Below are 26426 nucleotides of genomic sequence, written 5' to 3' on the forward strand. Positions count from 1 at the left end.
TTTCCAAGGCACTTAGCTCTCTTTCTCTCTCCACCTCGCTCTCGTGAGAATGCATTCAATTTTCATGTTCTTTTTGTGCTACAAAATCTTAAACGTTTTGCTCACGACGTAGAATTACTTTGAATAGATTTAAAGAAAAGCCTACTTACATAAAGTTTTTAAATGAAAAATGAACTTATATATAATACCATATCTTGGGTCTGATACGGATATATTTTTTACTGCCTGTTGATAACATTTCGAAGCACAACATTGAAAAGAATCTTAGAAAAGAAGCGCTAAAAAGCGACACAGTTTGGATATTTAAATTTTTCAGGGGTTTGCGACAGAGCATAAGCTCAGGTCCTTAATTCTAGTTGAAACTACCGTGGACGATATTCTCTTATCTAAGGTAAGCACCATTAAATAAAGTAGAGATCAAGTTATTTATACCAAGAGTTTGATCCCAATCGGTTTAAACCAAACCAGTTTCAATAAGAACCGGACAGAACCGTCAACTAAAACAAAGCTTATTTGGTTGTTAAGCTCAACAAATGTTCTCTTAAAGCAATATATTTTTATATTATCGTAATTAAGGTTCGAGCCCCCATCTTATTGTGCACACTTATCGATAACAGAGTATTCGATGACAGCTGCAGGGTTGCCACCTGACAGTAAGAAGTGCATTCCTGAGTCGCTACTCATTCCCCATATCCTTTTGACAGCTCATATGATGCGAGTATTTTTTGTCGTTATCTGCCCTTTACGACAGGATAAACCACTTTGCAGCACTGCAAGATGGCTTGGTGCCACAGGGCAAGGAAAGCGGCACGGCCAGGGACAAGGCCAGAGTCTGAGCAGGGGCAGGGGTACTTTATGCAAATAATGGGCACAATGTGTCATTGCCGCCGCTGACAACTTTGATGAAGCGACGCACTGACAGAACCGATGCAGATGATTCTCCAGGATTGGGTATGCAAGTGGGCTGTGGGTGAGAACGTGGGTGTCGGCGTTCAGTGATGGATCAGGCTTGACGGCGGACTGTGGACGGGGGACGGGCGCCGAGCGCGCTTGCTGACATAAAATGTGTAAAATATTGGCTGTCTACCCAAGGGGAGGAGGGGCAAGGCGAGCTGGTTCAACGAAACCTGGGAATTCAATTTATATGCAAATGCTATGCAGGCGACAAGACAAATATCAAATAGTATGCTCCTCTCTCCACACACACGTAAGTATTTTCATAAAATTTATTAAAAAAATAGAAAGTATATGTAATTATGCAACATGCGAGGCCCACTCTCTATGCACAGCCCCACTCTCCACGCCATCCACTCTATGTAAAGTAGCGTACCCCCTCCTCGAAGTCCTCGCGCACATCGTACGCAGTGGGCGCATGGTCGTAGCCAGTATTTGGTTGGCAGTTGCAGGGGGGTTTCTTGTCTTTTAGCTTTTTGGGCAACTGCACCAACACCTCCTCCTCCTCTTGCTCCTCCTCTTCCTGGTAGTGCTCCTCGGACTCTGGCACATAGCTGGCTTTCGTGGTGTACTCGTGTTGGTTGTAGCATTCGGTGGTTGTCCTCAACTTTAGTTTCTTGCCCTTTTTGCCACTCTTCTTATGCAGCTTATCTTCGAGTTTCTCCAGTTCCTTTTCTTTTTTCGCTTCGAATAGGCTGATTTCCTTGAGCTTCTTGTCTTCAAACCACTGCTTGATCTTCTCCCACTCGTTCTCCTTTTTCTCATCTTTGGCGGCGAACAGATTGAGGAAATCGAGCTTCTTTAGCGCTTCCTTGTGCTCCTTTTCGTCCAGTTTCTCCGTCAGCTCCTCCAGTTTGGGCAGCTTCAGCAGCCAGGCGTGTGACAGCTGCAGGGCTGCCAATGAGAGTTTGAGCACCACACTGGTATAACTATCACTGAAATAACCACTTACCCATCACGGCGATCAGCAGCAGCGCCAATTGTTGCCTCAATATGCTTGCCATGTTGTTGCTTGTGGTAACTGCCAATGGTTTCTGTGCCTACACCGCTGTCCCGCCAGTTGCTTTTAAGCCAAAATGTCAAAATGCTTGACCAGAGAGTCGCGACCAGAGCTGGCGGAGCACGTGCTGCTCTCCAGCTGATAAGCACGTGTTCATTTGTTGTCTGTCTTTGCTGACAGCGTCCAATCACACTTGGCTCTTGGCATGTGCGCACTCGGCTTATTGATAAGTTAAGCCCAATACCCCGGGCCCCACACGCACCTTGCTCTCCTTCTACGCTTACCACACAGTTCAATGCACTGTGGTGCGGCAACCACCCACCACCCATTTGACTGTCAGTTTTGATTAGTTTCTGAATCAACATATATTCTTTGTGTCGCTTGCAATAATTTTTGGCGAGAAAAACAATAAGACGGGGTGTGCGATGAGAATTGGTTGCAAGGGGGCAACTTTAATTGAATGCGTTGGTAGTAGGCATTGGGTAGGTCGCGGGGGGGTTGGCAAACTGGACAGCGGCTTCGCTAATTGACTTGGCTGCTGGCCCTTGTCAGCAGGGCTAGAGGAGCGGAGTGAGGAGTGCGGCATAGGAGCAGGCTGGGTTGGGGCAGGGGCAGCTGTTGATGTGTTGAAAGTGGAAGTTAAATTGTATTTATTTAGTGCGCCGGGCATAGAGGGCGGGGCAAACGTGCGCCAGCTGCTGCCTGCAACTCGAACTTCGAGCAAATATATGCGCCACATGTGGCAGCCTCACGTGTGTGCAGCAGTATGTGTGCGTGCGTGCATGTGTGTGTGTGTGTGAATAAGTGTGTGTATGTGTGTGGTGCTTGGTATATAGTAAATATATAAATATTTGTTGTTGGCTTGTTTTGTATGGCTATTTGTGCTGAGCAAACAATTTGTTAAATTAATTGCACGCCAACCGGTTGTTTGCCAGTGTGAGTATGTGTGTGTGTGTGTGTGTGTGTGAGATCTTGTTATTGCCAGCCATGTTGTTTTTGCCTAAACATAACACTGCATATCGAATGTGCACAACAAATTGAACAAATTGAGAATTTTTGCTTGTAAATCATGAACATTTTTAAACAAGTTTAGATTGTATGAAATTGACATAGCTTCAATATAGAAAAAGAGGCTTGTGCTTTGTTGCTGAATAGCTGAAAAAGAGTTTCCATAATGATGTTTTATTTTTTTCACATATATAAATATATGTGTATATAAAAGAAGGAGGTGGAATATATATATGGCATCTGGAAAGATGGCAAACACTATGAGATTGTCCTGGTAAAGAGCCTGCGAGAGAAAAGCAATAGCTATCTTTTATTATCTGGCAGTTTAATTTTAGTAGTTGGAAAATTTAGTAAAAATATCCTTTTATGTATGGTATATTCCAACCAGATAGGTTGGCCAACTAAGTCCTAATAGCTTATTATACTCCATAATGATAACTTTGGTGCAGGTCAGAGATGCAAGTAAATAATATAACCTAACCACAATACCCAAACCAACTTGGAGATAAAAAAATTACAGAGAATAAATTTGAATTGCATTACATCGTGTGGTAGGCACACATTCAGGTAGAAGATTGGAATGTATGTAATGGCAGCTTGGCGCTGAGTACAGAGTATCTGTTAGTCGAGCATACCTGACTCAATCATGCTTACTGGTTTCTTGTAGTTACTTTTTGGTGGCTGTTGTTCGCAGCTTGTCAATGACTTGTTTATTCGCTGTTCGCGAATTTAACAACTTTTGCTGATAGTTCAAAAGAATTCACTAAAGAGATATGAAAAAATATGTGAATATTATATTGTTTTTTTATGTCAGCTGTATAAAAAATAAAACAATTTTTTATATTTATAGTGACGATTCATAATTCCAGATTGTTTGGGCTCACTGAGTGCTGCGGCTTGCAAAACTACTGATCAATGCGCTGGTTGTCGATGTGGCCCAATCGCAGGGGTAGATCTGGCAGCGGCTCGAGCAGATCCACATCCTCCAAAATGCTGGCATCATCGTCGTCGATATTATTGTCGCCAAGCGTTGTTGTTCGTGGAGGTGGTGTTGTCGTCGTTGTTGTTGTTGTTGTTGTGGGTGTCGTTGTGGTCCGTCTACGCCTGCGGCCCTTGCGCCCCTTCCGTCCCTTCCGACCCTTCTTCTTCTCGGGCAGCTTCCCGATTATGTTCATGGCTGCCAGCTGACCAAAAACTGTGGGATAGGGTGCCATTGGGAAGGGCTCTAAGCTTGTTGTTGCTAAAACTTCGGTAGTTGTTGTTGCTGTTGTTGCTGGTATTGTTCCTATCGTGCTATTAACAACTGTTGCTGGCGTTGTCGTTGTGATTGCCGAGATGCTGCTGCTGTCAACGACTGTGGTTATGAGAGGTGCTGTTGGTGTTGTAGATGTTGATGTCGCCAATGCTGTTGTCATGGGCGTAGATATTGTGCTTGCTGCGGTTGTTGTCGATGTAGCTGTCACTGTTGTTGGTACTGTCGAGCTTGTTGAGGCTGTTGTCGTTGTTGTTGTTGATGTTAATGTTACTGCTGCAGTTGAGCTGCTTAAAACTGGTGATGCTGTTGTTGCTGCTAATGTCGTGCTACTTGTTGAGACTGCTGCCGCTGTTGTAGCTATTGCTGCTGTTGTTGTTGGGACCGTTGCTGCTGTTGTGCTAGTTACTGGTATTGTGCTGCGTGATGTTGTTGTTGCCACCGGTGTTGATGTTGCTGGTGTGCTGCTTGGTGTTGTTGCTGCCACCGTTGTTGCGGCCACCGTAGTTGATGGTGCTGCTGTGCTGCTTGATGTTGTTGCTGCCACAGTTGTTGATGTGGCTGGTGTGCTGCTTGATGTTGTTGCTGCCACCGTTGTTGCGGCCACCGTTGTTGCCGCCACTGTTGTTGATGTTGCTGCCACCGTTGTTGATGTTACTGGTGTGCTGCTTAATGTTGTTGCTGCCACCGTTGTTGATGTTACTGGTGTGCTGCTTGATGTTGTTGCTGCCACCGTTGTTGTCGCCACCGTTGTTGATGTTGCTGGTGTGCTCCTTAGTGTTGATGCTGCTAAAGTTGTTGATGTTGCTTCTGTTGTCGTTGATGTTGCTGTTGTCGGCTCAACAGCGGCAGCAGCAGCAGCAATTATTTCGCTAATATTGATTGTAATCGTTTCATTGAGCCGCGTCTCATTTGCCGACTGCAACGTGTTGTTCGAGCTGACAATTGTTGCTACGAACGTGGAGTTCTGTGCCGCACACATTTGGCAGCAGGCTGTAATGTAATGACAACAACAACAGTCGACAAAATTGTCAATAGTTAGTTGGAAAATCAATTAGAAGCCCAAAAGACGCGACCACAAACCACTGCCGGTCACATGGCACACTAATTACCTAATGTTGTTACCACAACGAGCGCAATTAAATGTCGACGTGATGTCAAAATTGGCAGCAGCATCGTGCGATTTGCTTTTGTTATTGCTGCTGTTGTCATCCTAGTCGTTCCTTAATTAGCCTCAGGAAGTTTACTGATGTTGTCGCCGCTGCTGATGTTGATATTGCTGCTGCTGTTGCTCTATAAATTTGGTTAATTGAACTGATTTGCCAAGTGCTCATCAGATGTATTTTTATATTGATGCGAACACACACTTCGCACGGAAACGTGTGGCCTGTACGTGAGCTTCACTATTTACTTATCATGTCTGCCAGATTATAATCAGCCACACACACGCTCATCAGCAGCAATTGTTGTTGTTGTCATATTTTGCCGGTGGCGTCTTTGATACCGGAAACATCACGACATCAACCACGTGTTGAGCTCACACCCAAGAGCTGACCACCGGAAGCCATGCAGACCATTTGTTACCAATTTGGTTCCATTTTTATTTGTTGTCGGTTTTTTTTGTGGGCGGGCGGCCGCCCTATCAACTGGGTCAGTTGTTGGTCAGGTGTTGGTCAACAGGCACGTAAACTTGGCCGGCAGCTGGTGCGATTGCTGTGATCATTTGAAATGCTAACAACGATAATTGCTGCATGCAAGAATTGCCTTTGAAAAACAAAGATTATTTTAATCTAACAAATGGAAAATCTTTTCTTTAAGCACGACGACCCACCGATGTCAGCAACGTCAGCTATTAAATTCGCTACTTGGATTTAATGCTGACACATAATGCCGTAAGCATGTTGTAATTGCCTTTTAAAATACAAGCACCAGTATACGATGACTATATACCCTGTAATCTTGCTCTTTGTTGAAATTAAAGTTCAAATCTATTTTAATAAATGCAAATATTTACAATCGTATACAAATAAAATCTCTTTGGCATTTGTAGGCAGCTTCATATCGAATAATCTGATTCTTATTTTGCTTGAGATCCATTATAAATATATTTAGGCTTCTTGTTGCTAAGTGGGGGTTGCTTCAAATTATGTGTTTATTTAACGTCTACGTCCAATATAGCCCATACATCAACTTGGTTGCAAGGTATACATTTTTCTACAATGAATACTTATGAACACAATTTACACGCATTTATCGGTGTCGACTGTTAAAATTTTAATTATTTAAAATAAACGTGACGGAAGGCGAAATGAAAATGCTGGAAGCACCCATGTAATTAAACGTGAAAAACGTAAAATAAACTACAGAATTACAAGCGAAGAGCCGTACAGGGTGCTACGTTAACAATATGACATTATAAGTATAAAACATGTGTCTGCTCATCAGAAATTAAAATGCACAAGTCAATTAGTAAGTAGTTGCTTGAGATAGGCGCAGCGGCAAAAGTAGAGAGACACTGTGCTAGTTCTGGGCTAATATCACGCTCTACGAGCTCGTTGTCAATGCTGAAATACGTGCTTACGCACTGATCTCAGCATTCCAGAGGTTTTCGTATAAAAGACCCCAGGTTGGGTAGTACAGCAAACAGTTCAAACTAACAACTCGTACAACATGTTCAACAAGACGTTCCTCGTGGCCCTCATGCTGTGCGGTATGTGAACTCAACTGAACTAGTTTAGGATAGTTAACTGAATCCAATACTTTAATTGCTTGCAGCCTGCTTCCTTGGCGCCACCTTCGCACGCCCACAATTGCAAGGTTTACCTGCAGGTCAGCTACTCGGAAATCCTGCTTCCCTTGCTACTGGTACCCTTGGCTCCGTTGGACAAACGGTCGGGGGAGCCGCTGGTAGCCTCACTGGCGGCCTGGCTGGTGGCGGCCTAGGTTCTTCTCTGGGCACTTCATTGGGAAAAGGTCTGGGAGTCTGAATGACAAAAGCACCAAACATGATCGAACGCGTCAATTCCTAATCCAAATACTTATAATATTAACTAAAACTTAATCTATTTAAATGTGTACACCTTTTGTTGTCTAATAAAACAAATTTGCATGCCTAAATGATGTGAGTTTTTACTTTTTGAGCTGTTCCCATTAACAAGACCAAAGAATGAGACACGAGCAAGAGGAGAAATGAGAAACTGTCTATTAATTCCAAGCTTAGGAATTGGGTTAAGGTACTTTTAAATAATATACAGGGAACGTTACAAAAGCTTATTATTTTATTCGTTTCTTCAGTTGGTTCCCATAGTAAGTTATAATGTTTACCAATTAAAGAAAGAATGAAAGATGACTTATTTTTTGAAGCTTCGGGAAATTAAAGCTGGCATAAGTTACTTTCATTTTAAATTGCTAAGTGAACTATAAGCCAGCTTAATGAATAAACTTTTTTTTCTTATTTTGGAGTCATATATGACTGAAATATTAGCCAAGCAGCTCTGAAAATTATTTTGAATCTTGTACTAAGAAATCGCCTTTAGTTTTATGATTATTTGAATGGTTCTTAGCAATTACCCAGTTGAACGTCTCACAACGTTATGCAACACTGCACAGTCCAATCGCTGTTCTACGTGCGTTGCATTACCATGTTCAGCACGTAGGGAGCTACCTTCTAAACCTATTTAGCGCTAGGCCCGTTTGGTTAATACCTTAGTAGTATTTTAACCCATCAAGAATGTTAAACAAATGGTCACTTTTTATTTTAGTGGTCAGCCGTAAGTGTTAGACAACATGCACAGAATTTGGATTACAATACAGTTGTTTTTGCAAATTTTCAGTGTTGGCGGCGTACGGCATGCCTCAAACGACAGAAAGGGCAGCAACAACAGGCACAACACGTCGCGAGCTGGTGAAAAGTTTTATGATCCAGGTGCAGGGACTAATAGCAAAGTTGATGAAGGAGTTGCAGCAGCTAAATGCAACAAATGACGGCAACATCAGTAACAGCAGCTAATGTAGGATCATACATCTAAGATTACATAACTTGACAAACTGTTAAAATAATAAAAACGCAATTGAAATCCCTCACTAGCTAGGAAAAATCTAGTTCAGTCGAGTTTAAGGCATTCTTAAAGTCCAAACTCGTCTTTGATTGATGCTCCCTGCCAAGGGTCAAAGGTCAAGACATCCCCTGCACAGGGCAACAATTTGCCGAAACGACACAACGAAACACAACGCAACACAACTTGGCTGCCATTTATCAAAAGCCATTTCCCAATTGTAAGAGTATACAAGTGGATACACATGTTAACAAGCAGCTCGTAGGGGCGCCCGAAGGTTTAAGCAGTGTGCGGGTTGCGGGTTCCAAAGATGGAGCCAGGCTGAGCTTTAGGCAAAATGCAAATGCCAAAAATTATACCTACCAAAGGCGAGCGCAAAAGTAAACAGCTAAAAAAAAGCAAACAAACGCCAGTGGAACAATTAAGCTAACAGCTGGTAGGATATTCAATACACTTTCAAGTTGAAAAATAAATAAAATATACCCCACCCTCTCCCTCAATTCTCGAATTCTTGGTAAGTGATTATATTTCACTTACCAAAAAAGAAAAATAAAAAATATTAAATTTTAATCACCATATTTAAAACTATTTATGCTGATTGATTGTCTGACTGATTGATTGATTGCTGCTTCATGTCTAGTCCAACCCATAAAGGCCTTACAGCCGAGTTGTTTACATCTAACACTTCTCTGGAAAACAGTTTTTAATTTAATTACATTCTCCATTTCTTTTTTCCAAATGCAATGTTATTTGGAATATATAACAAGCAAAATATAATATGCCTATGAATTTGTAAAATCGAATCAACGAATCGAACCGAACCGAACCGAGCCGAACCTCAAAGCTGAGATGTGGTTCGAGACCAAAGGAAAATTTTCATATGGACTTGCAGCTCCAGACCTGAGCGAGAAAATATTAAAATTATGTACAGAATATAAAAGAAGGCAAGTGTTGTAAATAACCCAAGTTAGAGTATACAAATGTGCCAAGAAAATCTTAACGAAATTTCTCACGTTTGCCATAATTACGAGCAAAATACGTGACATGTGTTTTGACTGTGAATTTTAGCTGTGACTCGCAGCAGCAGCAGCAGCTTGCCCCTGCCCCTACTCTTGCCCATGCCTCGATCCCAACCCCAACCCCAACCCCAACCCCAGCACCAGCCCCCAGCACCAGCCCCACTCTGCCACCCTTAGCCGAGAGCTCGATTTCTGTTACCCGTTTGCCGTTGACCAGCTTGTTGCCGTGTTAAGCATAGGCTGGAGCGTCGAGTTGTAAATGGGTAATACGAACTCGTATACATAACCAAACAAAAAAAAAAAAAATCTGTGCAGGCCAGAAATATGCGAGGGGTTGGCGGCTTGAATCGTGGCGATTGTGCGAGTAATTCATAAAAATCTCTTGAGCAAATGTTTGCGACATGAACAACCGGTTCCAGAATCAGTTCCAATTTCATGGGCCCATTTTTAGTGGTTTCTTCATAATTTATAATGCTTTAAAGCCGAACCGCAGAGCGTTGCCGACAACCCCCGAACGCGACTTCAAGACGGAAAAGTGGCCGAGATGAGGACTGAAAGTCCCAGAGCGTTGCGTGATTGAATTGCTGCCTGATTGACAGTTGACAGTTGAAATTGATTTTGGTGGTGCGCTGCGCCGCTCGGTGGTTGCGACAATGCTGAGCCGGCGACTGAGGCTGGAGTTTATTAATCCCCCGAGTGCAGGCGTGCATAAGTATCGGGCAAATGGATTAGACTCTTTTATGTGAAATGTAACGCAAAGTTGCCCCACGAAAAGGATTTCGGATGAAGGGGCTCTTCGATTGCCCAACTATTTAATTAAGGTTGATCTTTACCTAACTACAGTTTGTCCAATGCTGAGAGCTAGCATATGTCCCACATTTTCCCACTCCCCACTCCCTCTCTCGCTCTACCCATTGTTTGCCATATTTGTGTGACAGTTAATGAACGTCTGGAAGCTCTTTGTTGTCGCTAATCAAAGGATAAGAGCCGAACGCCATGTGCGCTGCATAGCCAATGTCCTTTCGATAACAGCAGCAACAGCTGGACAGGCGTGGCATGGAAGGGGTTGAATTGGAAGGTTTCTTGCAGCATTGCAGTCAACTAATTGATGGATGATTCACATCATTTAAATACGCAGCAGCTTGAGTTATTGAACGACTTCGCTGCTAACTGACCGATCCCTATGACATTGCTGGGCCCTTTAATATAACATACAAAAAATGTGTGTATACAAAAGCATTGCGGGAAAAATGATATTTTTTTTAGTATCAGGTATTTAATAATGCAAAATCCTGCCATAGGTAAACTTGGTGTATTAGAGAAGCTTTCATGGGACCTAGCAGCTCTGAAACCAAGGCGAAAAATTCATTAAGCACCCCAGCGGCAAGTTGGCTATCTACTTAGTTCCTTAAAGGAAAGTTGCTTTGTATAGAAATATGTCTATTTTGCTAGATATCTTCACTTGCTCAGTTATTAAGCATTTCGCTAATCCTCTCACCTATCTGCATGCTTATAGGCCACAATTCCCGAAGGTTATTTAATCTTCAACGTGTCAAAGATATCCGTTCCTATTGTTTTTATATCTGATGGCCATTTAAATATTTTCCATGTGTTTATACAGTCCAACATGAAGGTATTTCACTGCTGGGCTCACTCTCAAGCTGCTAAACTAGTAATGCCACCTAAAAATGATTGTGACACATTTTTGGGCATAAAAATATTTGCCGTAGCCTGCGGGAAATGGAGATCAATCAGATTGCCAAACATTTCGGTGAGTACTAAAAAAGGTTAGCTAGCTTTCAACAATTTACCAGGACAATAACAACAGGAGCGTCAGAGGGGTAGTCAAGGGTGTGAAGAGGTGGTGTTAAGGGGCGGATAGGTCGCAGAGCAAAAGCTTAGTCTCAGGGCAGAAACCCAGTGAAGAGTTCAATATGAAAGAATTGATTGCTTTGACAAATCTGGGAACCTTGTAATTTCATTACAAAACCGTAGCACAAGATTACCACAAAAACGGCACACCGAGAGTGAGAGAGAGAGAGAGAAAGAGGGAGAGAGAGAGAGAGAGAGAGAGAAAGAGCGAGAGAGAGGTAGATGAAAATGAAACTGCTCAATTCCCCAATGTGAAAGTAATAGACCATACCAACAAAGGCAACAACAACAGCCCGGAGCTCCAAAAACAGGCGGCTGAAGTAGCTGTCTGGCAGTTGGCACAAAGCGAGCAGCTTTCAAGATGCTTTGTGTGTGCGGATGGATGTGTGTGTGTGTGCGTGGGTATGTGTGTGTGGGTGTGTGTGTGTGTGTATGGAAAATTAAATTCAATTGTGTGACAAGTTAATCCTATTTCTCATCTCCCAACTTTTATTTAAGCTTCATTCTTTATGCATTACATGCGACCGAGACATAGAACAAAATTCAGACAGACTGCGAGTCAGGCAGTCAATCAATCAGTCAACCAGTCAGTCAGTCAGTCAGCCAGTCACTCACATAGTCAGTTGGATGCTGTCAGAATTGTTTGATATGTTGCCAGCCGCACAAGACCGCCCTCGCTCCTTGGGCAGCCACTGGCTGTCAAGGCGAAAAGTGAAAGCGAAGCGAAGGGTTGCCACTCAGTTGGGCTGCCCGGGTTATCTTAGGGGTTGGGTATGGGGCTGGGAATGGGAATAGGAATGGGCTGGCAACACTTCATTAAACTCATAAAGCAATAAAATGTGCTCTTGATGAACGAAACAAAAGCATCGGCACTGCCTGCCACAATCCACATCGTGCTCAATCCAATTCAACCAAATTCACCCGTTTCCCACCCACAGACGCGCCTTCAATTGTCTGACAGCTCGACACTGTCTGCTAATGGCAACTGCAGAGCTGTCGAGTATTCCCATTCTCGTCGGTCTCTCTAATGGCAGCTTTCTCTCTCTCTCTCTCTGTGCTCTTACTACTCCCTAGCTGCTACCATCCATCACGCGTTATTTTGTGGCGAAACCTTAAAGCTGCATTCCATATGAGCATCACACTCTATCTCCTGCTCTATTTTTCATGCAGCGTCTCGCTCCCACTTACTCTCTCGCTGTCTATGTTGTTCTTGTAAGTATTCAAGTCAAGTAATCGATAATAATTACATTAGTTTTCTTTGTGCCAACACTTTTATTTCCATTTCCAATTATCGGAAATGCGTCAAGGAAGCCAACTTCAGGATTTCCTATACTATGTATAAAAGGATTCTACCTCCCTGTTTCAAGCGCATTCATGGGCTCTTTAACTTTATTGGCAACTTTGGCAGGGCAGATGTCGTCATGATTTTCAATGGCCTTAAAGCTATAAATGCCTTATTAATCTAAGAAATCGATCATACCTGTGATACAAACCACAGCTTCATTAAATGTTCCTTTTCCTTGCCGACTAATCCTTTTGATCCTCCGACAGAAATAAATCCCTTAGTCAGCAATCCCCATTCACATAATTGATGTAGCGATTTTGTATGCTTAAAGTCATCGGCATTGCCACTGCCTTTTTTTGACGACAGAAGTGCTTAGGTCACGATTTCTTCCGGCTTGCAGATTGACCTTCCCTCTGAAAAAGAGTCAAATATGGAAGAATTTAGATAATTATAATTTGTATATCTCATTTCTCCAAACCTTTTTGCGTCACTTTGCGGACAGATGATGAGCTTCTACTGGTCACTCGAACCAGGGAGATCCAGTCTATGCAGAGGCTTTTAGAAACCTGAAGATAGCTATGGGTTAAGCTGCTTGTTGACCTAGGTGGTTTCATGTAACACCAATCGGCTCTGAAATCAATCAGTAAAGTCAGTAAGCGCCCCAGCGGCAAGTTGACCGGCCAGGAGAGTTGTTCTAAGAATCGGGACTTGAGAGAGCTTCAGTCCAATTATCAGACTACGTAATTTCTGAAGAATAGAGACTATTCATACTTTTCATTATAACAAAATCTGATTCATTATAATGGAAGGTAATAAAAATCTATAAATGGAATGGAATGAAAGAATTGCAAGAAAAATTCCTCAAATGGAATCTCTCCTAACTCCTCACTCCTCTTCTATGTCATAGTGACCCAACCATTTGTGCATTTGAACGATGCTCTATGTTCGAATACCAGCCTAGGCCTGACTAAAGACTTTCTCTATCATCCCGACTTGCTGTATAACTTTGTACCTCCTGCCTGCCGAATTTGGCTCAGTTAGCTGCCCTTTGTTGCTGCTCAATTACGGTCTAACCCCACAAAACTAAAGGAAAAAAAAAAAATAATGTCAGAGCTGTTGTCAGGCCCCCAGCTAAGCGTACACAATTGCAATATGCCCAGTGTAGAGAGTTACAATTGAATGGAGCTGATGTCACTCCACAGTCATCAAAATCATCATTATAATCATTATAATCATTATGAACATGAGCATCATCGTCGTTATTGTTAGGGCTAGACCAAAGCCCAAATCTCCGTTCTTGTGTTGGGCGGAAGGAGGGTTATAAATGCGATGCGTATAATAGAGTAGCCGAGATGTATCTTTATTACGGTAATTGCTCATTGAACAGGAAATTATTATATGCGTGCGCTCTGCGCTCGCCGTCCGCTCCGTTCGCCGCCAGCCAGTTTTGGATATTGTTGGATGGCCTCTCGCCGCCCGTTGCCCAGAAATAGACAACCAAATAGGATGGCAACTGAAGGTACGGGCGGGGGTTTCGGGCTGGGGCTAGACATGTTTTTTTTTATTCCTTTATTATTTTTTTGTTTTTGTTTTTTTTTTTTTTTGTTTTGGTTGGGATAATAATAATAATAAAACACAATGTGAGATGGTGTAGTGTGTGTAGGCGTGCAAGAGAGAAAGAGCGCGAGACTGAGCGGGAGTTGGCGAGTGGCCAGATGGATGAGTTGTACCAGCTCCCGATTCTAGTCGCCAATTCATCCCACTTATCCTATTGATCATTTTGTGCCAGTAACATCCACAAAACGCGCCACTGTGCAGCACTGGCGCGCACACAAATCGAGTGAGTGAAATAGTTCCGAGGGTTGCCACAAATTGAGTCCAGTGCCGCTTGGGTTAGTTGCGGCACCACTCGGGTGCTAGTGTTGGGGGCTTCTTAGTATCGGACCTCGGGTAGCCGGACAGCAGCTGCCGGTAGCATTTGGGGCTGAGGCCGTCGACGCGGCCGTATATCATCGCCACCGCCATCCTGATCGATGGGTCGGGGTGGCAGGCGCCAGCTCCACACATGCACCCCATCGCCCTCGCCCATGTCGAAGTGAACGCGTTGGCGCTGCAGTATTATCCTCAGGTTTTGGACAAACCTGGCTACATCCACCGGATTCTCGTGTTGCAAGCGAGCGGCCACAAGCGGTGGTATGAATCTATCGTATTCGTGCTGCTGCTCCTCGTTGGGCCCCCAATGCAGCTCTGGCTGGGGCCGACGCTGGCGCATGTTCAACTGTCTGGCCCGGGGAGGGTTCATTGTCGTTTTTAATCTATTATTATTATAATTTTATGTATTTGATTTTTTTTATTTTATTTAATTTTTTTTGTTGTTTTTTTTTTTTGGGTGGGGGGAGGGGGGTGTTTTGAGCTTTTTTTGGTTTTTGGTTTTTTGGCTTGGTTTTTTTTTTGTATTTGTACCGGAATTTGGGAGGGGGAAGAAAACAAAAGTAAAAACTTTAAAATTATTTGAAATTCTGATAGTTCAGATCTATAGTCTAAAAAGAATTTAGCAGCTATTTAAACCAAGTAGCTCTGACTGGAAATCCCAGCGGCTACTCAGTTTGTAAACAGCCCTTTCAGAGGATATAATACATTTTGAATATAACACAGCTGACTCTTGGCCTATGCTGATCAGCACGGCTTACATCGACATTGTTTCATCGTTTTCTCGTTGCATAAGAAACGTGTAACAAGTGCTTATCCGAAGAGCTTGTTTCTCTTAAAGCTTAAATAAGTCCTAAATCGCTCCTGGGTGAAAGATTATTGAGTCATAACAAAGAGTTCTTACTTCTCGTTGCAAAAGTAACGAGTTCTTTACCGAATAGCTTGCTGCTCTTTATGCTTAAGTAAGACCAAAAGCAACCACTTCTCGTTGCAAAAGTAGCGAATGGCAGCTATCGATTACCTTAAATATGGCTGATTTCAGAGATCTTAATCAATGCCATTCACAACATCTATTTGCTACTTAGTTGCATCGTCTTCTCGCTGCAACAGTAACGAGAAGGGATTGTGCTAGCTTATTACATGACGGAAACATTTTTTCACCAAAAAAAAAGTTAAAGTTTTCTTACGTCTCGTTGCAGTGGCAGCCAGGGCTGCATAGCATAAAGTAACGATTAACATGTAACGAGAGCATTACCCAGGAAACTGCTGCAGTAGTTGTCATAAGTTAAAATTTCTAAAAAATATTCACTTTAATTTGAATATATTTGCACCCATTTCTAAAAGAGCCTAAGTATGTTGAGTCAAAAATACTGAGCAACAAGCCAAGCAAAACTTTGATTTGATTTGAGAAAATGCCAGCATTCGAGTATTTACTGTAGCTAAAGCATTTGCGACTTTGCCTTTTCCATAGGCTGTCACGAGTTTGTCCTTAATCAAAGTGCACACACTTGATGCATATTTAATTAAACTTTCACCTTTTTGAGGGGTCGCTCGAAAGAAATTTTGGCAAGCAGGTCGAGAGCACTTTGTATCTCAACTGAGGTGGGTCGTGTGGCAAGGTGGCAAGTGGTGGGCGTGTACTAGACTCTGGATACCATCTAAACTGTGCTCCTTTTTCAAAATAGAAATGACTTAAAAGCGACACGACGGCGCTTTAATTAAATCAGTTTTAATTAATGCAAAATGCGAATTTCAAAAGATGTTGCTAGACGCAACAACATGAAAAACAGATGACTAAAGAAGGGCAGCGGTAGTGGGGAAAGGGCGTTTGGGGGCGGAAAGCATGGAAATGCCTGCGGAAACGGCAAAACTGCTCTCCCCCCCAAAAACCCCTCCCTCCCTCCAACCTTCCACTCATCCCCCAAACAGTGACAGCAACCACATTTTGTTGTCGCATAATTACAACTCAATTGTAATCCAATTTTGGGCAGGCATAAAAATCGGATTTCATTGTGACAAGCCACGCCCCGTCGCCCACCGGCTGTGTGTGTGTGTGTGTGTCTTTGCGCCTGACAGTGGTGTCTGTGTCAACTTTTTTGTTGGTGTCAAATAAATAAGCTTTTGACAGTCGGCAGACAGACGGGCGTGAGTTCTACCTTGCCCGACCTGAACCTGTGCTTGCAATGCAAATTAGTTCGTCAGGCTAAAAGTGTGGGCACCATTTAAGGTGGGCTGGGGCTTTTGCCAGAGACGAGGTCTAAGGGCAGTTGCGATTCAATGCTCGAAGGAGGCGTGTCCGGCTGCAAACGCTGGAAGCTCTGTTTTGGCCAAAAAGCTGCAAATTAGTTGCACATGTTTCGTTCGTAACTGAAAAACAAGACGTGTTTGCACTAATTTGGCCAAAATCAACAGCTGCGCACACACATGCTTCAACTGTGCGACAGTGTGTGTGTGTGTGTGTGTGTGTGTATGTGTGTGAAGAAAACTCATCATAACTTTCTTATCAAAAACTTATTTTAGGCAACGACTGCTGCAAAGAAAAGAAAAGAATAACTCAAGTGACTTGTAAGGCGAGTTAAAGCATAACAAGACGACTTGACAATACCCTGTACTGTCATGGGGTTAATGTAGAAATGTGTATTAGGACAACATCTTGTCCTGCTACAGTGAGGCGAACTAGATTATTCCTTACAGATTTCCTAAGTACAGTAAACCAAGATATCTAGTATCGTAAATAAAATAACAGAAATAACGGCAAGGTTCAGCATATACACCCAACACATGCTTTTTTAAGTAAGTTTATAAGCCAAGGACAAGAGCGTTTTCAACTTTTAAATTGCAAAGAGAACAAAAAGTCCAGGTTCATGTCACCAAATTTACCCAACAAGTCTGTGACATACAATATATTCAAGCTACTCCTACAGGGTATCGAAACACAAAAAATATATACGTGGAAGAAAATGCCTTGAAAACTTGTTATAATTACACTGCCTTGACAGCCAGCTGGGCGTATGCGTGTGTGTGCTCGTACTGATGCACAGCCTAAACTAAGCAAGCACTCCTGCACACACACACACACACACACACACACATACACACGTACACCCTATGCCCCTTATGCTGTCGCCCTGACTGACTAACTAGGCTAACATGCATGAACAGTAACATATGTTGGACTTTGGCGCAAAGTTTTGCCAGTTTTTGGCGCGCTTCGGCCATGAAGCCATTTTTAGCAATTCGTATCTGCCCTCCCCCCACACACACTCGCACACGCACAACTAGCCTCACCCAGATACCCTCGTTCAGTGTGTGTGAGTGTGTCGAGCGTGTGTGTTTTGTGGTTGAGTTAACGCACACTTTAGGCGCAGAATGCAACAGCTGTGGCACACTGGCTGCCCCAACCGAACCAACCCCTTGCTTAGCAAAACCCCCCTCTAGTCGTTGCGACTAACAAAGTTTACCCCAACACAAATTAAAGTCATGAAAAATTAGGGTATGATCAGCTTGGCAGAGGCGATTATCATCTCAAAGGAACTCAACAAGTTTGCATACGCTAAAAAATGCATACTTTATTCTGAAGAAATGTCACTCAGTGTTATAGATGGGATGAAAAAAATTTGGTGTCGATGATATCTCTGGATATAAAACTATTTGTTCTAACTGACTGACTTTTCTTTGTGGAAATGGGGGTCAACAGTGGGATATTTTAAAGGATCTACATGAAAAATCAAGACTAATATGGGCCGTAACTGTTCGCCTCATGGCTAGATTTCAATTTTCCACGGGCGTATACTAGTGGAAAATTTTGAACACAATATGATCCTCGGCCAAAGCCGGCTAGTTACATATAAAAAATGTGGTATATGTTTGTATATATTATGCAGGAAATGTTTCCCACACATGCTATACGTCCAAGACTTAAGAGTTTTAACATTTCAATCAAATCAAAGTGCATAAGGAATAATGGAAGTTGGGGTATATTTAACAGGCCTGCAAACTCCAAAGTTCGAAAACCAAAAGTATATCTATTTTTAAAAAATGATTTGGCTCAAAGTAAATAAAAGTTGAGGAAGTCTCAGCCCCAAAGCATCTATAGCAAATATAGGAAATCAAATATAGCCCGCAACGTCTGAAGGAAAATATTTATGGCTTGCAATATTTTCCGTAGAATGGGCAACAGCTAATTTAAATGCTGTATTATTTTATCAAAATTTTACAAAGTATAAACGTAAGCTCTGGCTTGAGACAAAAACTTGGTCTCCAAGCTGTGCTAAGCGATTCTGTCACAGTTCGTGTTTTTCTTTACAACAAGTTAAGATTAGACAAGATAAAGATAAATTAATATACATGGCACAGATAGTCTTACTTAAAGTTAACTTAAAGTAATCAACGACTTAGCCACAGAACACAAAGAAAAAATCTCAAAGCTTTTGGATTTTCTATCATGACAAAGGAAAAGGTCGAAACAAGTTTTTGTGTGGGTGTGTGTAAACTTAATATCGAAATAAAAAGCCGTCAATATTAGAAATCGAAAAAACACGATTAACAATGCCAGCGCGAGGGAGGCACAAAAAACGAGTATTTGACATGGGAAAAACAAGTCCCAAAATAAAAAAAAAATATACTCAAAAAAACAAAACTTTTACCAAGTTTATAGAAGGGTATTGGTAAGAGGTGGGGGTGGCGGTGCAATTCGCGCAAGGATCCCCGTAAAATATATATGCCTAAAAATGGGCTTGCCGAAAATAAATATGGCAACAAAATGGCAACCAAGGGCTTGACAAGGCGGCAAGGGGGTAGGTGGGCTGTATTTGGGGTAGCTCTTGCCGAAGACGTTTATGCGTGGGTGTCGTCAAGCGTGAGGGGAGGTTCAATGTCTAAGCCTGTGAGCTATACGAATTGCATATGCGGAACACGTATTTGCGCTATAATTATTTCGTACGTGAGCGCAGCGTTCAACTTGGCCCGGAAAGCAGCCGTAGACGCTCGTGGACCAAAGACAATGCCAACAGGAAAGAGAGGATAGAGAGAAGGAGAGTGAGAGGGGGGAGAGAGTAAGAAAGAGGGAGCGAGATTTGCTACTGTGTGGCAGCAGACTTGCATTCTGCTCCGACAGTCTACGAAGACGTCGCTAAGCTTAAGACTTTAGCTGGCCTTAAGCGATAAATTGACTTAGCTTCTATTTAAGAACTTGAGATGAGAGCGTGAGCTCGTGACACGATAGCCACGATGATTGTAGTAACATATAATAAATAAATAAATTATAAATACCTTTCGAATTTTTACCATACATCCAGAATATCGATAAATATCGATATTAAGACTCAGGGCGAAACAGAACGATCGTATGGTCTGCACAGCCTGCTTTTCGTATGCCTTCTACACTTAAACATCAATATGGGCAAAAAAAAATTCATTTTTTCATGTAGAACCTTGGGCTTTGGTATATATGTATGCGCATGCTTGTGCAATATTTGAGATGGTTAAATTTCAAAAGTTGTGGACTAGAAACACCATAGGTTATCAAGAATGTATTTAACACAGTTTGGGGCTCAAGGTAGAGGAAGCATAACCGCTGTGCAAAGTATATTAAGGTTTATAAAGGCAGCTCGACTCTCTTCCCTGTCCATATCTGGTTGAAAATCTAGCAATGCTGCTAGAAAGAGCTAAAGACAGAGATGGAGAGTAAGCGACAGTGAGAAAAAAACGAGAGAAGAGAGCAGGTCTGCATTATGCCATGACGCATGCAGACAACAGAGCGCACCATCGAGTTGAGAATGAGATGCAATCAGCAGGCAGCAGACAGGTCTCAGCTGTGACGCAGACCCTGAGAGTTCGCAGACAGAGACACCAACTGGGGCCAGATGGTATCCGCGCCCTTCACCTGGCATCTGGACGGAGATACCCCGAAAAAATAAATATTACTAGAAGCCTGCGACACATGACAAGAGATTCGCCAACGAACAGCTGTGACATTTTTGCATATATGCAACAGCAGCAGCAAGTTGCAAGCATGCGATTGTGTTGCCTGTGGCAACTGTTAAGTGGTAAGTGGAAATAAGTGTACGCTGTAATTCAATTATGAGCGCAATTATAGTGGAACATACATGGCTAAATGTTGGGCCTAATTGGGGTATATTTGGAGCATACATGACATTGGGTATACAGAACTGCTTGGGGTATAAATTAAACATTATCACACATACTTATATAAGCTATATATGTGGTACATGTGGCGCTTTGTTTCATAAGAGGAGCCTGAGCAAAAAATATAAAAGTACATGCTAATAAACGTAATGTATTCATTGTGCCTGCTAATATGCGATCTTTGCTTAATCGCTGGCAATCAATGTAAATAATGCCATTTGTTTAAAATTTAATTTAATTTGGCGATTAAGCTAAACCTTAAAGTGCCATGAAGATGTTCTAAGCTTTTCCGTATGTTCGATAATAATGAGATGCGTGAAAGCTATAAGACTCTATTATAATATTGTTGAAAATCGCATAGAAAGGTGTTTACACTAATGAGTAATCAGAGGCGGCCGCTTATGAGTCACAGGTCATTAAGAGCCACTACAACAACAAGTTCTGTCAACCTCATCAACACAAGGGTGACAAGCAAAAAAAGCGAGAGAGAGAGAGGAAGAGAATGAGAGAGAGAGAGAGGAAGAGAATGAGAGAAAGAGAGGAAGATAAACAGAGAGAGAGATGAACGGACATGAAATTGAGTGAGGGAAAGGCGAATCCACATACAACTTAATTCACATAAAAGTCACATAAAGTAAACAAGTTTCATTATGTGGCTACGGGAGAAAATAAGAGAAAAAAGCGACAGTAGAAGAGGGGTGTTTTGGGGAAAGGGGAAGGGGGTGGTTTGGTAGTTTTAGACGGGGCTAAATACTTCAATGGAATCTATATGACCCGGGCGCAAAGCTGCTGCTGGAGTTGCCGCTGACTTTGCCAGTTGTCGCCGTTGTAGTAATTAACATTCACAATGAAAATGAAAACAAGTAACTGCAGCGGGCTGAGACGGGTGGGTTGGGTGGCGCCAGGGGCAAGGAGGGGGCTGCATTGTGGATGCGTAGTTCGGCAACGGGTCGGCCCACTGGGGGCAAAAGTTTTTAATAACTCGCAACAGCAAAAACAACGATGGCAAAAACAATAATGACAACAACACACACTCATGTACTCCCAGACGCACACATATACACACATACACCGACACACACACACACACACACACACACACACACACACACACTCGCACAACAACCGCCACAATAATGACACACAAAACTTTGACAATGGAGTCGTGCGTGCTGACGCCCCCGCTCCAACAACGCGAATGCCAGCCTCCCCGCCCCTTTTTGAATCATGGCCGCATCGCATTGTGGCAGCAACAGCCAATCCCTCCACCACCAGCGTCCGCTGCCGCTGCCGCTGGCCCATTGCCATTCAAGCCGCGTCTCCGATGCCTCAGCGGAAAAGGATTTCAGCCGCAATGAAAACAGCTATGAAAGCCACAATATGTGAACAGGGTTTTGGCGTGGGAGGGTTAGGCGGCTGCAGAGGTGTGGCAGTTGCAGTCGGGCATATGCAACATCAAATTGCTGACCACACACAGCGAGAGGCGTGCACTCGGCGGTGTGGTGGGGTGGGCGTCGCGGTCGGTGAGAGGCGGGGTGTGCCGTCGTCTGGTTGAATGGTTATTTAATCGCAGCGAGTGTGCGTTACAATTGAAGCGGGTTTCAAATAAACGAATGTGGCTTATTACGCACACCCACACGCCCAGCTACACACGCACATACCAACACACACACAACAACCCACAACCGCACACAGCAAAAACTCGCACAACAAAATAAATGTCAAATTGAAGTTGACAAGCTGTGACAAAGATAGGCAGTCGCGGGAGAGAGACAGAGAGGGAGAGAGAGAGAGAGCGCGAAAGAGAGAGAAAAAGAGAGAGTGAGAAAGAGAGAGAAAAGAGAGAGAGAGAAAGAGAGAGAATAAGAGAGAGTGAGAGAGAGAAAGAGCGGAAAGGGAGCGAGCCAAAGATAGGTGCAGCAGCTGCTCCCTGTTAGCTTTTTGAGCCCAGTACAAGCCCAGTACAGTGTGTACTCAATATAAAGGGCAGCAATGCTTAAAAAATGTGCTCATTTAAGGCTAATTTAATTCTTTCAAAGAGTAAAGCGTTTTTTATAGGTTTTTGTATGCTCAACCCAGCCAGTTGAATCAGAACTGAGTAGCCTGAGAATTTTGATAGCTGTCATCCGCACTTGCTAGAGAAACTACACACGAATATTGCTCAGTTCCACTCACATCTAGCTGAGGCTAGCATCGAAAATAAAAACAGCTTACACTTTTTGGAAAAATAGACTTGAAAACAGAAAAAAGAAAAGGGAACCAAAAACTGATAGTAATATTTCAAAGTAATATTAAGCAAAAAGTGCGCGTTTCCTTTCGTTCGTGTTAGTTTCTTGTTTATATTTGTATTTTATTACCAGAGGTAACTTCAGTCTTTTATATTTTTTAAATGGCATCTAAATCTTCTCTCTCCAATCTTTGCAGCTCTCATAATCATAGACGGCGATTGCTGAAGCTCGCAACCTGACGACGAACCCGTATCTCCACTGCCATGCGAAAGACTTGACATGAGCAACACAATACAGATTAAGTAAGTTGGCAGCTTAGTTAACACCTGGCTAGTTAATATCATAATATTATTCAAAACTTGCACAAATTCTGCGCTGTTCCGTACAGAACTCAACCTAAAAGAATAATGGATGTGTATTACACTGGCATGTGAATACTTTTATAAAGACATCAAAAATTCTGGTGCTGATCATAGGTCTTGGAAGTCTCGTGTAGATACCAAAAGAAAAATAATTGAAATATCGATAAAACTTGCTGCATATTTAAATTTTTGTAAGCTATTTTGGTTGAATGTTCAAAATTTTAGAGTGAAAATAAAAATGAAAGAAGAGAAATATCCGATTTTCAGCGCATTGTATCAATCCTTAGCGCCGTACTTGACGAAAACATAGATTGACGATTGGTTTTTCATATAAAACTGCCGAGAGTTGTGCCCAGATCATGTCGAGTAGAAAATCGATAACCAGAAAAAGGCTACGATAAACGAGTATCGCAATTTATCCTTATAGCGAGGACGAAACAAACTCGGGGCACAGCGGATTGAAAACTGCATGGTACCTTGTATTGGTTCGGCTGTCAACTTAAATCAAAGATGAAAATATTTTGATAAAAACGACGGCTATAAAATTAGTTTAAATAATTATTGCATCCATAATTATAGAAATACAGACTATTTAAAGGTTATTGTTCCCTCTCCCTCTCACCCCGCCCGCTGCTCACCACCCTTTCACTATCTCTATCTGTCTACCGAGAAGGTCCTCTTGACTCCTGTCAAGTACTTGACATTAACTTGCGGCAGAGACAACCCTCATCAAGAAGTCGTTTGTGTTTGCGATTTACCTAAATAAAGAGGGGGAGGGGGTGGAAAATCTGGCAACATCTTGGACACCTGGAGGCGCCGCCAATTATTCGGCGTGGCATCATTTTCGGGCGGGGCAACGTTTGAAGGCGGTTAAACACTTTGATCAAGCCGGCTAATATAATTTTAAAGGGTATTTTTCTACTTACACAGTAAGGCGGTGGGCGTGTCGGAAATCAAGTGAAAAATGAAATAGCTGCTCAACACTGGGGGTGGGGGCATGGAATGAGCCAGGGGATGAGGCATAGAATGATGCATAGAATGGGTCATAGAATGGGGCATGTGGCATGCCCCAGTCGACAGGGCTAATTTTATTAATGTTACCAATTTTGAACGGTCTCTACCTCCTTTTCGCATTCAAACGCTACATGGCCAGGTAAGGCATGGTTGAAAGGGGGTGAAGTGGGGTGGAGGGTGTGTTGGGGTTCAGGGGTACGCAGTGTTAGAGGGTTGCAATGCTTACGCGCGCAATTAAATATGAAATATTTAAGAGCTGCCTGACTTGGGGCAAGCGGGGAACAGCCAGCAGGCGCAATGGCAGGGGAGTAGACCGACGATAAGGTAGGGAAGGGTGAGGCTCATTCACTTGCAAAAAGTTTTGCAGTAAACAAAGGGCGCAACGGAGCGGGCAAACGGCAGGGCGAAACTGGCTGCGACGAGGCTAATTAATAATTTTTAGGCCATTCAGCAGAAAAATTAAGAGACGGAGGGCAGAAGGGGAAGGGTGGCAGGAGCGGGCTGATGAAGAGCGTGTGGCGAGGCTCTGTGTTGCAGGTGCGTCGGCAAACTTTGACTCGAATTGATTAAGTTGCTTTTTAATGAAGTTCAAAGTGATTTCACTTGCAATTAATGCCCGACACGAAAAGCCCGCCGAGTTCCTGCCACTGGATCCAATCGTAGCACTCGACAATCGAGTCGCTGGGTGTTGCCAGCCCGTTGTGATGGATGTCGCAGAAGCTGATAAACGTCGCACGGAAGTCATTCTTGACATTTTCAAAAGGCTGTGCTGCGAGTGGAGCACCTTCAGATATTCTGTATCTATGTCTGAAACGGTCTTCACGAACCGAACCGTGAATTTTTTCATTTTCAAAGTAAATGCTCTATGCTAGCCCCAGTTCCTTTTTGCAGGGTATTATTGCAAAAGGCTTAATGGGTGAGCACACGCTATGAGCATACGAAGAACATTGCCCGATTTCCCCGTTGGAGAAATTTCTTTTTTTATTATTTCATAAATTATAAATCAATACAAATAAATGCCAAAGACCTGACGCTTCCCTTGCCCGTATCACTGCAAAGTCGGGTGTGCTCTTTGTGTGGCGTACTCTTGAGGGTCTCCTGGCTTCACAGAAACTATTAACTCAAATAATTTGCGTTCGTGGCTGCTGCTACTGCAGCAGGTGCTGTTGAACAATGGCTGGATCCACGCCCAGGACATAGCAGCCATTGATGCGACGCACGTAGCCCTTGTTGGATGCCTCATACATGGCGTTGGGCGCCAGACGCTTGACTATCTCCTCCGGGCAGCCGAGGCGCACGGACAGCTGGGTCAGGATGAATGCAAATGTTAGCGGTTCACCCTGCTCCACCATCAGGCTGAGGAGAGCGCCCAAAATGTTCTCGTTCCACTGGATCAAAGCTGCGGCTGTCGGAGCGGGTGCCCGGCATCCGTTAATGCGTATCGGATTGGTATAGAATATGGTATTGGGATAGGCATTCAGATATGACTTTGAATAGGAATACGAATTGATTGGCTGATATTGCTGTCCCAGCGGTGCCTGCTGCTGCTGTTGCTGCTGGTGATGCTGCTGCAGTTGCTGCTGTTGCTCAAAGTGTTGCGCCAATTGCTGTTGCTGCTGGCCACGTCGGGCGGCGTACATGATGCGTTTTGGCTGCTTTGGTTGCTTTGGCTTATAGGTCAGCGGCTTGACTGGCAGCCGATAGCTCTTTCCCGCCTGCTGGGCATAATAGTTCAGGACGTCAGCTGTCATCGCCTGCTTGGGCTGCTGGTAACGTGAGAAATCATCGGATAGCTGCTGCTGATGCTCCTGCTGTTGCTGCTGATATGTGGTGAGCGGCTGGACAGCCGTTTGCTGATAACTTACTGTCTGAAATGTCTGCTGCTGCTGCTGTGCCTGAAATGGCTGCTGCTGATGCTGATGGTAGTCGCTATCGGGGCTGCTGCCGGCGGACTGATCATGACTTAGCTCTGGGTGGGGCAGCGGCGGCGGCGGCTGTTGCTGATAATATGGCAAGGGCTGGATAAGCACGTAAGGTGAATTGCCTGACGGCACTGCTTGGGCAATTGGTATCCACATAACCGGATGTTGCTTCTGCTCCTCCTGCTGCTCCTCCTCCTGCTCTTGCTGCAGATCTGGATGCTGCTCTTGCTGCTGAAGCTGCTCCTGCGGTGACTGCTGCTGCTCGTGTTGCTGCCCTTGATGCAGCTCTTCTTGCAGCTCCTCCTGTTGCAGCTGATGCTGCTGCTCCTCGCAGATTTGCTGCCAATTGCCACGCACAACGTACTGTAGTGGCGGCTGC

General features: G+C 43.4%; 5 protein-coding genes and 1 long non-coding RNA gene across 6 annotated transcripts; 3 read left to right on the plus strand and 3 right to left on the minus strand.

Annotated features, from left to right (window-relative positions):
• Positions 1–1212: 1212 nt before the first annotated feature.
• On the minus strand, positions 1213–2005 carry Femcoat (femcoat). Its single transcript, XM_002057279.3, has 2 exons — positions 1907–2005; positions 1213–1848 (listed from the first exon to the last, which is right to left on the minus strand). Exons 1-2 carry the CDS (start codon positions 1956–1958, stop codon positions 1313–1315), a joined length of 588 nt encoding a protein of 195 aa, XP_002057315.1. The 5' UTR covers positions 1959–2005; the 3' UTR covers positions 1213–1312.
• A 1729-nt stretch (positions 2006–3734) lies between these two features.
• Muc4B (Mucin 4B) lies at positions 3735–5809 on the minus strand. The gene is made up of 2 exons (XM_032440095.2): positions 5327–5809; positions 3735–5207 (listed from the first exon to the last, which is right to left on the minus strand). Exons 1-2 carry the CDS (start codon positions 5424–5426, stop codon positions 3868–3870), a joined length of 1440 nt encoding a protein of 479 aa, XP_032295986.1. The 5' UTR covers positions 5427–5809; the 3' UTR covers positions 3735–3867.
• A 975-nt stretch (positions 5810–6784) lies between these two features.
• LOC6633798 (harpin HrpN) lies at positions 6785–7331 on the plus strand. The gene is made up of 2 exons (XM_002057282.3): positions 6785–6924; positions 6990–7331. The coding sequence occupies exons 1-2, from the start codon at positions 6885–6887 to the stop codon at positions 7199–7201; spliced, it is 252 nt and encodes an 83-aa protein (XP_002057318.2). The 5' UTR covers positions 6785–6884; the 3' UTR covers positions 7202–7331.
• A 565-nt stretch (positions 7332–7896) lies between these two features.
• Positions 7897–8350, plus strand: LOC138911301 (uncharacterized). Its single transcript, XM_070209504.1, has 2 exons — positions 7897–7984; positions 8048–8350. Exons 1-2 carry the CDS (start codon positions 7945–7947, stop codon positions 8221–8223), a joined length of 216 nt encoding a protein of 71 aa, XP_070065605.1. The 5' UTR covers positions 7897–7944; the 3' UTR covers positions 8224–8350.
• Positions 8351–13781: 5431 nt separating this feature from the next.
• Positions 13782–15022, minus strand: LOC6633799 (uncharacterized). Its single transcript, XM_002057283.4, has one exon. The coding sequence runs from the start codon at positions 14745–14747 to the stop codon at positions 14379–14381; it is 369 nt and encodes a 122-aa protein (XP_002057319.1). The 5' UTR covers positions 14748–15022; the 3' UTR covers positions 13782–14378.
• Positions 15023–22684: 7662 nt separating this feature from the next.
• Positions 22685–23371, plus strand: LOC26531134 (uncharacterized). The gene is made up of 3 exons (XR_001449918.3): positions 22685–22883; positions 22946–23051; positions 23138–23371. It is a non-coding gene; the product is annotated as an uncharacterized lncRNA (long non-coding RNA).
• Positions 23372–26426: the final 3055 nt, after the last annotated feature.

Source organism: Drosophila virilis, chromosome X (genome assembly GCF_030788295.1).
Source record: "Drosophila virilis strain 15010-1051.87 chromosome X, Dvir_AGI_RSII-ME, whole genome shotgun sequence".
NCBI lineage: Eukaryota > Metazoa > Arthropoda > Insecta > Diptera > Drosophilidae > Drosophila > Drosophila virilis.

Coding starts and splice junctions, on each gene's coding strand:
- Femcoat (XM_002057279.3), bottom strand. CDS start 1,958: ATGGCAAGCATATTGAGGCAACAATTGGCGCTGCTGCTGATCGCCGTG. Junction 1,849..1,906: donor GCTGCTGATCGCCGTGATGG/GTAAGTGGTTAT, acceptor TCTCATTGGCAG/CCCTGCAGCTGTCACACGCC.
- LOC6633799 (XM_002057283.4), bottom strand. CDS start 14,747: ATGAACCCTCCCCGGGCCAGACAGTTGAACATGCGCCAGCGTCGGCCC.
- LOC138911301 (XM_070209504.1), top strand. CDS start 7,945: ATGTTAAACAAATGGTCACTTTTTATTTTAGTGGTCAGCC. Junction 7,985..8,047: donor TTTTATTTTAGTGGTCAGCC/GTAAGTGTTAGA, acceptor GCAAATTTTCAG/TGTTGGCGGCGTACGGCATG.
- LOC6633798 (XM_002057282.3), top strand. CDS start 6,885: ATGTTCAACAAGACGTTCCTCGTGGCCCTCATGCTGTGCG. Junction 6,925..6,989: donor CGTGGCCCTCATGCTGTGCG/GTATGTGAACTC, acceptor AATTGCTTGCAG/CCTGCTTCCTTGGCGCCACC.
- Muc4B (XM_032440095.2), bottom strand. CDS start 5,426: ATGACAACAGCAGCAATAACAAAAGCAAATCGCACGATGCTGCTGCCA. Junction 5,208..5,326: donor CGTTGTGGTAACAACATTAG/GTAATTAGTGTG, acceptor ATTACATTACAG/CCTGCTGCCAAATGTGTGCG.